We start from the raw sequence: 13,221 nt of genomic DNA on the forward strand, positions 1-13,221 counted from the left end.
TGAAGTACTTGACTAGATCCTCTCAGCCAAACACAGACGGCCAGCCTCAAACCTGATGGCAGGATCAGAGGGGCCCGATCATGCCGCTAAACAAGGTATGATAGAGAAATGTGATAAGAATGTGTACAAATGAAGTACACAGAGGGCGGCGGGGCTGTGACGGGACGGCTGTTCTGGGGGTTCTAACACGCACTGGGGTGCACCCCAATCACAAAGGCAGGTGGGGCGTGCCAGCCTCCAGTTGAAATCCGGCTGCCCTAGTCACTTCTGCACCAGCCATGTAACCTTGAGCAAGTCACTTTGTCTCACTGCCTCAGTTTCCTCAGGTGTAAAACGGGGCCCAAAGTAACCACACCTCAAAGGGTTGCTATGAGGAGGAAATGAGATTATGTGTGTGAAGAAGAGGTGGGGTGTTGGGTCCACGGAAAGTATTAAGTAAACGGAAGCTATTGTTGCTATTTTGTTGGAACTAAGGATGATGGACGGTGCCAGACTGTGCATCTAATCGGCCCACATCCTAACAATAACAGCACTCAGAGCTCAGGTTAAAGAAGTCCTAATAGGCACCAGGTATGTGATAGACATTATCTCTAATCCTCAGAGCCAGCCCCAAACTGGACACCATTTTCCCCATTCACAGTAGAGAGGACACAGGCTCTGGGAGACTAAGTGACTTGTCCAAGGCCACACAGACAACGAACGGCTGGGCCAGTGTTTGGACTCACGTCCAAAACCTTTACACCACCCACACTGTCCACCTCCCGTGTCTCAGTCCATCTCAGCACCGAGCCGCCCAGACCCACTCTCTCCTTGGCCTTGAAGGCCAGCCCCGGCTTGAGCAGGGAAGCCCTCTTGCACAAGTGGCTGGACAGAGCCGAAGGCAGGAGTGAGTCAAGCCCACATCGAAACACAGAGGCACCTACTTGTCCGGTATTGAATGCCCAGGGCTGCCAAGCAGGCCACCAGTCCGGCCGCCAGAAGTGCCACCAGCACCACCAGTCGCTTCTCCATCTGGGTCCGTGCAGCCCAGCATCTCTGGCCACTCCGGGGGCTTCGGAAGTTCACCTGCAGGGAAGGAGGCAGGAGGGGCGGGGAGGACGTGAGCCTGGGCCCCCCACTCCCCAGGAGCAAGGGGCTCCTCAGCAGGCCCGGGCCCCGGGGAGCCATCAGGGCTGCCCTTGGCCTCAGGGGTGGTCCGGTTCCCACGGAATCAGTCCTAATCCAGGAAAGGAACAGCCACCCTGCTCAGCAGCTCGGATTAGCTCCTAAATGCTAGAGTCAAGCCGCTCAACCCAGCCGGACTTGTGTTTTTTGTGTTACCCGATACGGGTCGAAGAAAAAAAAAAGAAGAGCTCTTCCCTGTTTCTCCAGTAAGGAGTTCAAAAAAGAACAGGATGTTTGGACTTGGCATCCAGTGAGCGTCCAGCTGGGCTCTCCTCAGAGCCCCTGCACCGGCAGGCCAGGATGACACAAGCAAAGCTCGCGCTTCCCAGGAGGGTGGACATCCTTCGCTCATTGCTCCGAGTCCCGTGAGGGCTGTGTTATTAGTTCTCCTTTACAGATGAGGAAACCGAAGTTCAGAGAGGGTGAGACCCCTGCCTCTCATCACACAGCTAAATGGGGAGAGATGGGGTTTGAACCCACGTCTGTTGATTCCAGAGCCCACCAGGGGATCAGGGACTCGAGTCTGGGAGGTGTCAGGGGAGATGCAACGGAGAGATAGCTCCACTGAGGCAGGCCCTCAAAGGGAGGAAAAATGTCCCCGGCCTAACAATCTAGCTAAACAGGAAGGGAGGCACAATGAGAGGAAGTGGAGGGCGGGGCAGGGCCCTTAGGGCTGAGGGGAGACAAACTGGCCAACAGCACTCAGAGCCCTCAGTCCAGGCCTTCACACCCCAGACCAGCTCGGGGGAGCCCCCCTTCCATTCCAAGAGGTGCTTCCTGCAAAAGCCAGGGCCACAGGACAGGAGGCGTCCCCCAAAGGTGGGGCTCGGCTTAGTGACACGGCGGTGTGCCAACAGCTGAGCACCGGCTCAGGGCTGTGTTGGAAATGCTGGGAGGAAGATAGACTCCCTCGCTTTCAGCGGCTCACAGTCCAGCAGGAAGGCAGATACAGAAACAGACTAGGGTGGGAAGGGGTGGGGGTGGGGGCGTTCAGTCAGGGAAGGCTTCCTGGAGATGCAGACGCTTGTGCTGGGTGTTGAGGAATAAGCAGGACTGGCTGGCTGATGGGGAAAGAATGGAGAGAGGGGGCAAGGCCTAGATCCTAAGGGGCACTACAAGCCCATTTAAAGAACGAAGACATCTTCTGGAGGGCTGGAATGACATGACTGAAGTTGCCCTTTGGAAACACCAAGGTGGAGGGAGTGAGGCTTGCTGGGGTGTGGGCACGCAGGCGGGGAGACCTGTAGTTGCCCGGGGGGGTGGGGGGTGGGGGCGACGGGTGGGGACCTGCCAGGGGAGATGAGGAGACCCAGATTCTGGCCTGCAAGTGCCTCCCTAAAAGCTCAGGGGGTGGCTGTCCCCGGGAGCCAAGTCACAGCCCTCAGGGAGCCTCACACTGGCACTTGGGGGTCTGAGGTTGGTCACCTTAGGGAAAGGCACCACGCGGCCTCATGCTCTTCCCGGGTATTTTCTGGGCAGGAAATGACTGGGAACTGCTACACCAGAGAAAGGGGAACGCAAGGACTTTATGTGGAGGACAAAAAAAAAATTATGTTCTAAAACCAACAAAAGGAACTTGGGGCCTAGTCATATTTCCGAGGAGGGCCAGGCGGCTCCCGATACCGAAACAGCTGTGTCAGGTGGAGGGAAGGGTGCCACCTCCTGAAACCCCTTTCTCAAGAATGGTTTCAAAAATGTGAGAAACGAGGGACGCCCGGGTGGCTCAGTCGGTTATGCGTCCGACCTCGGTTCGGGTCATGATCTCGCGGTTCATGGGTTCAAGCCCCGTGTCGGGCTCTGCGCTGACAGCTCGGAGCCTGGAGCCTGCTTCGGATTCTGTGTCTCTCTCTCTCTCTGTTCCTCCCCTGCTCTCACTCTCCCTCTCTCTCTCTCTCTCTCTCTCAAAAATAAATACAGATTAAAAAAGATATTTAAAAAAAAATGTGAGAAACGAAGATTCTGACCAGGCTCCTGCTGTGAAGTGAAAACTGTGGGTCGGGAGGGCCTGGTGCAGAGTCAGCTGGGACGCTGCTAAACGTGTTCCCAGCACTGGAAGGCTTATAAAGTGCTTTCTCCTCAGCATCAATTCTCGCACTGACATTTCACCCCTCCTGCCACACTGGCCCTGGCCCGTCTCACCGTCTGCCTCCACCTGAGGCTTCTCAGCCTCCCGTACCATGGCCCAGCTCATGGGGCGAGGGGGTGAAAGGCAAAGAAGCAGGGAGGCCTTGGTTTAAGAAGCACCTCTCTGCCTGGTGCCGGCTCTCGGAAGCCAGGGAGCACAGCCATCAGGCCTGGGGGAGCGGGCCGACTTACCATCTGCAGGGAGAGCAACACCTTGGTGTGAGGAATATGGTGAAAGGGAGGGAAGGAGGCAAGAAAGGGAGGGAAGAAGATGAAAGGAACAGAGAGGAGGAGAAAAGAGTCATAAAAGTAGCCAACACTTGAGTTCTTTCCCTGTGCCTGGCTTCGTGCTGATTCTGTTTGGTTGCTGGATGAGGCTACTCTCTTTTCACAGCATCCTTAAGAGAAGGTACTATAGTAGCAGCTCCAGAAGAAACACAGGAAGTAGGGGAGGAGAGAGAACCGTGAAAGAAACCTCTCTGTCTCCAGAACCCGCAGCCTCAGCCCCACGGCCGCGCTGCCCCCGAGGAACATCAATAGAGCCGAGCCTCATTGTTCAGCGTCAAGCAAACAGATGGTGCTCACTGCAAAAGTGAATCAAAATTAAGTCCGAATTAAATTACGAATGCAGTTCCAGGAAGAAATGGCAAACAGGAGTTGAAAATAGGATTTTTAACCTTTGTCATGTTCTTCGCTCAACTCACACTGAACTAGCTGAGGGCCTGCTGGTTTCTTGACAAGCCGCGTCTCTGAGGGCAGAAGGAATCCAGAGACACCCCTCTGGGGCAGAAGTCCCCCGGAGGCACCGCGCCCAGATCCAGGGGCCTCTCCAGGAGAAGCCGTCCAATTCCTGGAGCGGTGGACAGGGCCAGGCTGCGAGGCCCTTCTCTCTGAGCCCTGTGGTCCTCGCCCTGCCTCCTTCAGCGCATCCAGCAAGTTGAGGTCACAGCAAGGGGAGGACACAAGCGGTTTCTCACATTCCTTTTGGAAATGAGGGCAAGTTGATGACCGGAGCCGGTCTGCAGCGGCTCGGAGGCTGGGGGGATTTGAGTCAGGCAGCCCACTCCGTCTCGGGAGAGGTGACTGGGAGTGGCCATCAGCCAAGGAGCTGAGCTGCCAAAGCCTGGAAGATGGTGCTGAAAATTACTTTAAATGCTCAGCTCATGGGTGGGCTTAATATCCTATTTATTGTCACGGTGAGGCAGAGAGAGAAAACCGAAGGAAAAGGATGCCTTCAAAAGAGACAGGCAGAGAGGGAGACAGAGGAGGAAGGAGACAGGCAAAGCCAGAGAAACAGAGAGAGAGAGAAAGAGATTGAGCTGTCCAGCCTAGGGGTTCCCAGGGTTTCCACAGCCAAGGGAACAAAGCCCTAATGAGGGATAAATATTCGGTTACAGAAGGGAGTGCTTGGCTCACCTAGGCTTACAGCAAGAACGAGTTCTGCAGGCAAGGACGGGACCTGACTGCCTGGGGCCCAGGAGACCAGCCAGCGGGAGAAGGGGAGGGGAGTGGGGCAAAGCCTGGTTTTCAGAGGAAGCAGGGGGTCAGGAAAAGAGGCAGAGGTTCTTCCTGAGCCACTGCCAGGTCCCCCAGCGACCTGGGCTGTGCAGAGAGGCAAACAGGAGTCAGTCTGGCCAAGGGTTTGGCAGGGAGCCCATCCCCGCTGCAGCCCAAGAGCCTGGCCACCCCACGAGGGCTGGCAGGGTGACCGGACTGCCTGCTTCCAGCCAGTCTCTCAGAGCAGACAGACCATGACCAGTGAAGTTTTTATATAGAGGACTTCCAGCTGAGGCCATGGAGGCCAGCCCAGAGCAAAACTATAATGTCTTCTTGTCCTCCCACCTCTTCCCTGAGCCCTACCTGTCCCCTGCCTTCATGCCAGACTCTCTTCCAATGACTGATAGTAGCTTATCAGTAGCACCCCACAGTACCTGCTGTGGGGTGGAGGGCTCCTTCCATCTAAACAGGAACCAAAGTCTAGTTTTCAGAAGAAGCACGTTTCCAGCTCTCTTTTCTTCCCGGAAGGAACACCCAGCTACCAAAGGTGTGAGAAAAGGGGGGCGTCAAAGGTCCGCCTCGACTTTATCAAGACCCCTGCATGTATGTGTGTCTGTGTCGCTGGGCAGTCTCTGAACCTCCATCTCCTATCTTTAAAATGAGGAAGCTAGATGAGGTTCCAGGTCTGACCATCTCAAATTCTAGAAGAACTTGAAAGCCAGGAGTGTAAGGCCCAAATGGGGAGATGAGCCGAAATGACCTGCTGGTGAGCACAGAGGTCTTTATAAAGTACTGAGCGGGCTTGTGCCTGAAATGGCCCTCGAAGGACAGGCCTGTGTGTGGCGGGGAGAGAAAAATGAGAAAACCACCATTAAGAATTAAATATCTCAGCTTTCTCTTCTCTTGAAACAATTGATTTTTTACGAGCAACAGGATGGGTTTCACAGGCTTTGGTAACAGTCACGGCCACCGGCTCTCCAGTTTAGGCTGCAGGTATCACTTTAGCTATTTCCCTTTGAGTCACTGAAATGGTGTGTGCTGGGCTGCTGGGGAGGCCAGGCAGCCGGCCCGAGCAGAGCAGAGGCTCCAGAGAGCAGGGTGGTTATATTCAGGGCATCACTGAGATCTCATACCTGGTAAGTCACGATAATTCCGATAGCAACCCAGTCCATTTTCTGAGCACTATGCAAAATGCTTTCACTTACACTGTCTCATCCTAATCTTTGCAACAACTGTTGATAAATAATATTAACCCCATTTGACAAAAAAAAAAAAAAAGCTGTTTCCGTGAGTTGCTTTTAGGTCTCACAGCCCATAAGAGGCAAAGCTGAGGATCTGTCCTGGGGCCTATCCGGCTTTAAATTCGGCACTCAGTGGATCACAATTCACTGGGGCCTAAATGTGAGACAAAGGAAAAGAAAAACAGGTAGAACGGGGGTCCAGCTAAATTCAGTATTTGGTCACCATATTCAGTAATGAAGGGGTCAAGTTTCATTCAAGGTTTTCATTTGTTAGTATTGGTATAGATAACTTTGGTATTCTAGAATAATGGGCTTCAAAGTTGCGAAAAATCAAGTAGCTTATTTTTATAGCTGCCCATCAAAGAGGGAGAGTTGGGGGTGGGGGGACAGGGGCCATTTTTTAAATCTTAAACTTGAAGGAGCCGTTGCGTCTTTAGTCTCAGGGCATAGGAAATCATCCGAAAGGCTAAAGGGTGGTCGGTCACCTGCAATGTTAAAGTTACCAGGCTTATCTTCCAACCTTAGCAGATTGAGTAAATATATTTTCATCTACTGGTACCATGAGGCATTTTAGTTTTCAATGGCAGCATGTTTTGGAAGTTTTTAAACAACATAGAAAAATACTTATGAAGTGTCATTAAATGAAAAAAAAGCACAGTACAACATCGTGTACTCAGAGTGAGCTCAATTATGTTTAAAAATATATGCATGCAAATGTGGAAAACTAGAAGTAGTTATCTCCAAATGCTGGAATTACTGTTTCTTTTTAAGTCATATATATATATATATTAGACTATTTGTTAGTATTTGTTATAGTTAACTATTTGTTAGACTATTTGTTTTTAAGATTTTCTGCTTAAGTAATCTCTATACCCGGTGTGGGACTTGAACTCACAGCCCTGACATCAAGAGTTGCATGCTCCACCAACTGAGCCAGCCAGGCACCTCTACACTTAAATTTTGTTTGTTTGTTTGTTTTTTACAAATAAGCATGTAAAGTTTTTATATTGGGGGGGGAGCCCTAATGATTAAAAACAAAACTAATAGAAAACTCTGCTTTGTAAGCTGATCAAGTTCTTGATTCAAACATTGGCTAGTTCACACTTGCCTTGGGGAAGTCAAGGGGGTTCAAGAGAAGCCGGGTTGGGTACCCAAAGAAATGCCCCAAGTCCTTTCAACATTCTTGGCTTTTCCTGTATAAAAAGTAGACAATGTGCCCAGTTTGGCAGATTGGTGTAGGGACGGCAACACTGTACTCCATCCCACATGACAGCTCTATGACCACAGGAATGTCCCCAACCTCCACGAGACTCAGCTTCATCATCTGTAACATAGCCATGGGGCCCTTACCTCATATGTCGTAAAAACAATAGTCCTAGCAGGCCCCATAATAGGAATTACATTTACTTTGTCCAAATCCCATTTTACAGTTTCGTGATTAAGCAGCTCAGCCAAGACCATGAAACCCGGGACCCCAGCTTCCACTCTGCTAGGCAGCCTCGGGCAGATGAACATACTCCGTGACATGAAAAAGGCTCTACCTGTGGGGGCTACCTGTCCTAGTATGGTGATGACAACGCCACATATTATTTGGTGGTGAATTCTGAAATGTGTTTGTGCTGATATATTTAGAACCTTCTGGGCAATATGAGACTGAAAAGGTTGCCGATTAGATTCTGTTTTGATTTGTGAAGGGAAAAGTGCCTGCCACAGAAATTTAATTTCCTGCTGGATTTAGCCTCTCAAGAAGGGTCCCAGGGAAGAGGTTTTAGACAGACTGAGTTGATTTCTCACTCCCAGATTTCTAGCTCTTAGTGACTTAAGGCGAGTTGTATCCCCATTCAGAACCTGTTTCCTCATCTGTAAGTGGGAACAGTAATCCCCACATGTGGGTGGTCCTGAAAGTGAAGCGGGATGATGTAGGTAAGGGTGCCATATTCTAGCGGGCAGACCACTTGGAATCATGAGTTGGGATCTCCCTGGGCCTACTTAATTAACTGTAGGGAGGACTCCATCAATGCTGTTTCCCTTTATTGGTATTATTATTATTTTTTAAATCTTGAACATTATTATTATTTTTAAAAATTGTTAACATTTATTCATTTTTGAGAGACAGAGAGAGAGAGCATGAACGGGGAAGGGACAGAAAGAGGGAGACAGACTTCAGGCTCTGAGCTGTCAGCACAGAACCCAACGTGGGGCTCTAACTCAAGGACTGCAAGATCATGACCTGAGCTGAAGTCAAACGCTTAACCAGCTGAGCCACCCAGGCACCCCATTCCAGCTTCTAAGAGGTGTGAGTTTGCATGCACCCTAAGTTTGCCCCCGGGTGAATTGTGATTTGGTGGCAGCTCACTGCGTGGCCCCAACACGCTCCCCAATTCCTCCCTTGGTTAACCTGGCAGAAATCCTCGGACTGAGATGCCCTGCTCCTCTCTGCGAGCTGGCTTCCTAGGAGTCGGATCAAGGTCCCCCTGGGTGTCCCTGACACTTCCAACTCGTTCCCATCCACCCGCCTGGGTCCAAACCTCACCGGGGCTGAGGTCCTGTTCAACACTACCCCAGCTCAGCCCTGCAGGGAGAGAAGAGCAGCCACAAGGTAGGGAGGCGGTGGGCAGGTTTTGAGTCCCACAGGGGCAGACCGTGGGGAGGGGAGAAACTGGGTTTCGTGAGTGGGCTGCAAAGGGGAGGAAAGAGGAGGCAGAAGATGGGCTCCTCCCTGCAGGAAACGCAGGAAGTGAAGAATGGGGTCATGCCGACCAGAGAGGGTGACTAACCATCCTGGTTTGCGCAGGACTGAGGGGTTTCCAGGGACACAGGGCTTTCCGAGCCAAACCTGGGGCAGTTTTAAACTCTGCCATTATTGGACTATGTGACCCTGGGCAAGTTCCTCGGCACTCGGGGGCTGCCTTTTGTGTGAAAGGTAATCGGTCCAGTTCAGTTCCATAGGGTGCTGCAACTCTGCCAAGGGGTGGAAGTCCCACTAGCAGGTGGCAGGAGGATTTAGGGGCAGCCAGGGCTGGGGAGGGGACACGGGTGGAGGGAGCCCAGCACCTCCGGACCACTTCTGCCCCAGAAAGTCCTCTTCCCCACGGAGCCCAGAGCTGCCAGGTTGGCAGGGCCCCCTCCCGGGCTGGCAGGGATGGGGGCGGGGGCGACAGCAGCGCGCATGCCCGGCTGCCTTGGGGGCTCGCAGCGGGCCAGGGCTCCTACCTGCAGGCCGTTCGGGTACACTTCGCCCTCGGACAGCGAGTCGACCAGGTCCTCCTCGTCCAGCGTGGCCCGCTTGTAGGTCGACATCTGCAAAGCCAAGTGCAGCACGGACTCCCTCAGCGCCTCCATGGCTCTCGCACGAATGGGGAGAATGGGGAAGCGGCCCGGCGCCACCGCGCGCCCCGCCCCGGCCGGCCGGGACACCGAGACCGGCCCAAGGACCGGCCTGCGGCGGGGGAGGGGGGTCCCGCCTCCCTCCGCCCCCTCCCCGCCCCCCTCCCCCCCATCCCGCTTATGCAACGCCGCGCCTCACCCCCAGCACCCACAGCGCCCGCAGCGCCCGCAGCGCTGCGGCCATCCGCTCCGCATCCTGCGCCCCGCGACGCTCAGTCCCCACCGCCAGGGAGCCCGGGCGACAGGCTGGCCGGGGCGGGCCGGGCTGCGGGGGCCCGGACGGCAACACGACACCTTGGCGGGCGGGGCCCGATCCGCGCGCGGTTCCCGGTTCCCTCCCTGGCCCCGCGGGGTGACCCGGGGTAGGTGGAGGTCCCCCACCGCCACCCCCTAGCAGGCAGGAAGAGGTCTCGGGGCAGCCCCTCCTCCTAGGAAACCTCAACTCTCCCTTCAGTAAAGTGGGTGGCGGATACGGGAGTCAAGTATGAGGAAAATGCCCCTAATTTGGATCACGACTGTCAACAGAGAGGTTCCAACCACCAGTGGCGCTTAGGTGCCTCAAGTAGGTCTCCCCATCAGAGATAGAAAGACGGGGGGGGGGGGGGGGGGGGGGGGGGGGGGGGGGGGGGGGGGGGGGGGGGGGGGGGGGGGGAGGGAAAGAGGGGGAATAAAAAAGACAGGTGTCTCCCCTCTCATTTCCCCCCTTCCTCTAGCTCAGGGGCCTTATAAGCCAGAGAATTTCAGAAAACTCCAGACTTCGGAAGTCACAAGGAAGGTGACCCAGCCACTCCTCCCTCCACCTTCCCTGTCAGCAGTCCAGAGACTCAAGCTGGTGCTCCCTCCCCAGTCCCTGTGACCTGGGCTGGAAAAGTGGGCTCTCTCGGGTGTGGGTGCACTCAGGTAGGGACTCCAGGGGCTCCGTGCCTCCCACCTCAGAGAAGTCTAGCCGGCAAGTTTCCCAAAGGACCCTCCACTTCCAGTGAGACCTGGAGTCCCCTGCATTTGTCCATTTTTCAGCTTTCCACAATGCATGTCTGTTGATTCCCATTATTTGGTTCTCACAGCCACACATGTGCACAGAATCTGGCTCCAATGGCGAGGTGACTGCCTAGGGTCACAGCAACAGCTCCTTGCAGTCTCCCACTTCTACTCTGGGCCTCTCAGCACCCAGAGTGAACCTTTAAAAGGAAATTCTGGGGGTGCCTGGGTGGCTCAGTTGGTAAGCGTCCAACTTCGGCTCAGGTCACGATCTCGCGGTTCATGAGTTCAAGCCCGGTGTCGGGCTCTGTGCTGACAGCTCAGAGCCTGGAGCCTGCTTCGGATTCTGTTTCTCCCTCTCTCTCTCTGCTCCCCATCCCCAATGCCCTCCCTCCCTGCTCATGTTCTGTCTCTCTCTCTCTCTCTCAAAAATGAATAAACATTAAAAAAAATTAAAAGGAAATTCTGATCTCGCTATGCCCTTGTTTGAAACTCTGCAAGGGCAGTCCCTTTACCAGTCCCCCACGGCCCCCGGGGCCACCCCTGACCCTCGTCTCATGCTGCTCCCCACCTCACTCACTAGGCCCCAACTTCTTTGGCCTTCACGCAGTTCCTCAGATTCTCAAGTTTCTCTCCTCTCCCAAGATCTTTACGGATGCTGTTCCCTCTATCTGGAACATTCTTTACTCATCTCTACTCCTCCCGTGACCAGTCCCTGCTTCAGACCTCAGCTTAAACTGTCACCTCGTCCAGTGTCCTAACCACTCTTAAGTAGCCCCTCAAATTCTCTTCCACGTACCCCTTTTTTTCCCTTTATACTATTTACTGCAGCCCTGTTGTCAGCAGCATCATTATTTTTTTACATCGATCCCTCCCTTCCCACCACAAGCATCATGAGCCTGGGACGCGGTTTGGCACAGAGAATCCCCATCACCTCGCATACAGTAGATGCTCGATAGACAGTTCAAATCGATAGCAGAACAAGTACAGGGGAAGTGAAAATTACTCTGGGACAGTGCCCTGAAGTTCCTGACAATCTAATTTTGCAACATCTAAGGATAAAGGAAACATATCTAATGGGCACAGGCCCTGGGGGGAGGCAGGGTGCATGGGAAGAATTTTAATTCTGGAATCTTCTGCCCTGCTCCCACTGGGTGGAGGAGTTCCCGTTACCCACTGGAGACAGAGAGAAAGGACTCCCGCGCTTCTTCACTTCACGCTGGATTACAGCTGGACTTTTTCTGAAACGAGGACACTCGGTCGCATTAAGTAACAAGTGTCAACCGCCCAAGGAAAAGACCCTTGAAAAACAAGTTCAATTCACCACACAGCCGGGCACAGCAGCGGATGTTTCATCCATCATCTCATTTAAGCCTCTGGCCCTTCCCTCTGAGTATTACTGGCCCCTTGTACAGAGCCTGAAACTGAGGCTCAGGCAAGTAACTTGCCTGGGTGCAGAGAGGCAGTGGCTCCTCCTTCTTCTGTCTCATTTCAGAGATCACCTCTTCTGGGAAGCTCTCCTCACCACCCTCCAGACAAGGGAGCCTCTGGCCCCCTGCTCAGTGTCCCCCCCCACCCCAGGCCCCCACCCCGTGCTTCCTTCTGTTGAAGCCCACAGCACTCTAAACGAGAGAACCTTGAAGCGGGGGCCAGGGCTCCTCAGGTCCCGTACCCTCCGGGGCCTAGGCCGCAGCCGGGGCCTCCGTGGGTGTTGGAGCGAAGGTAGGAGGCAAAGGAGGGAGGCTGGAAACCCATCCCAGGGGCCAAGGCCAGGCCACGGGGGCCGGCCGTCCCACTGCAGCCCGTTTGTGGATGGATGATGAACACAGCTCACATACCTCCCAAGCAGAAACCCGCTCAGATGGAGACTTGTTTATGTTCCAGTGCACAAAAGCTGAGGTGCCCCTCCTAAAACGCCTGCCTCAGACGTGGGAATGGCTTGGCTGGCTCGGTGAGGAGCACAGAGGCTCCAGTCAGCGAGTGAGCGACACTCCCAACAACAATGGCAGCCGTATGTTTGTCCCCACCCAGAGCCGGAAGGGGCCTTCCCTTCACGGTCTTGTTGGGTCCCCACAACTACCTGGAGCCTCAGCCTCGGCAGGTATCACTTCCATGTTATAGGAGAAGTGAGAGGCCAGAGGGAGCGGAGGCCCTGGGCAGGGAGAAAACAGCACCTGCTCTGTGCTGCACAAAAAATGCGCCTCTCCTGACCCCTAGATGCCCTGCTGGGGGCGGGGGCAGGGAACCATCACCTCCACTTTCCCAGTGAGAAGACTGAGGATTAGGGAGGAGGCGGGATGTGACAGTCCCCTCCCCAGCCGCCCAGGTGGCCCAGGTTGCCCCGGCTGCAGAGTGAGATGCCTCAGCTCATGCTGCCGCCTCCAGGAACCCCAGCCTCACGGCTAATAAGGCCCTGCACCTGGCCCTGTGCTCCTAGTCCTGTGCTCCCTGTGGAAGGGGGAGCTGCTCCTTCAGGTGGGGCCCTCACGGAGTGGAGTCCAGGCCCCAAGCAGGGTGGCCGTGCTTATTCTGTCTCATTGCAGGTGTCCCGCCCCACCCCATGAGCTTCCGGGAAAGGAGAAGAACACAACCGCTTTGCAGGGAGTCGGCCTTGATCTGCTTTTCCTCACCGGGCCCCTCAGTGTTCACGAGAAGGGCTCGGTGGAGACCAAGTACAGAGGAGTGGGGACCACAGCTCGTCCCCAGGCCCGCAGCTGCACACAGAAGGTGATGAAAGCCAGAGGCGTGGGTGCTGGTGTCCCGCTCTGGAAACCCCACCCCGGGGTGAACAGAAACGAGGAATATTGGAGAACTCTCACGTTTCTGACAA

General features: G+C 54.5%; 1 protein-coding gene across 3 annotated transcripts in view; it reads right to left on the minus strand.

Moving 5' to 3' along the window:
• Positions 1–13,221, minus strand: part of ECE1 (endothelin converting enzyme 1) — a 113,342-nt gene that overhangs the window by 51,634 nt on the left and 48,487 nt on the right. Inside the window, exons 1-3 of one of the 3 annotated variants that reach the window (XM_043574014.1) lie at positions 12,230–12,368; positions 9,240–9,326; positions 924–1,065 (exon numbers count right to left, since the gene is read on the minus strand). In XM_043574014.1, the coding sequence (XP_043429949.1) occupies positions 924–1,065; positions 9,240–9,326 (229 nt within the window). In that variant the 5' untranslated portion in view covers positions 12,230–12,368. Of the gene's footprint in view, positions 1–923; positions 1,066–9,239; positions 9,327–9,552; positions 9,657–12,229; positions 12,369–13,221 lie in introns of those variants that run through there. The other 2 variants (XM_043574012.1, XM_043574013.1) reach the window with 2 other exon arrangements.

This window comes from Prionailurus bengalensis, chromosome C1, assembly GCF_016509475.1.
Source record: "Prionailurus bengalensis isolate Pbe53 chromosome C1, Fcat_Pben_1.1_paternal_pri, whole genome shotgun sequence".
In the NCBI taxonomy this organism is placed as follows: domain Eukaryota; kingdom Metazoa; phylum Chordata; class Mammalia; order Carnivora; family Felidae; genus Prionailurus; species Prionailurus bengalensis.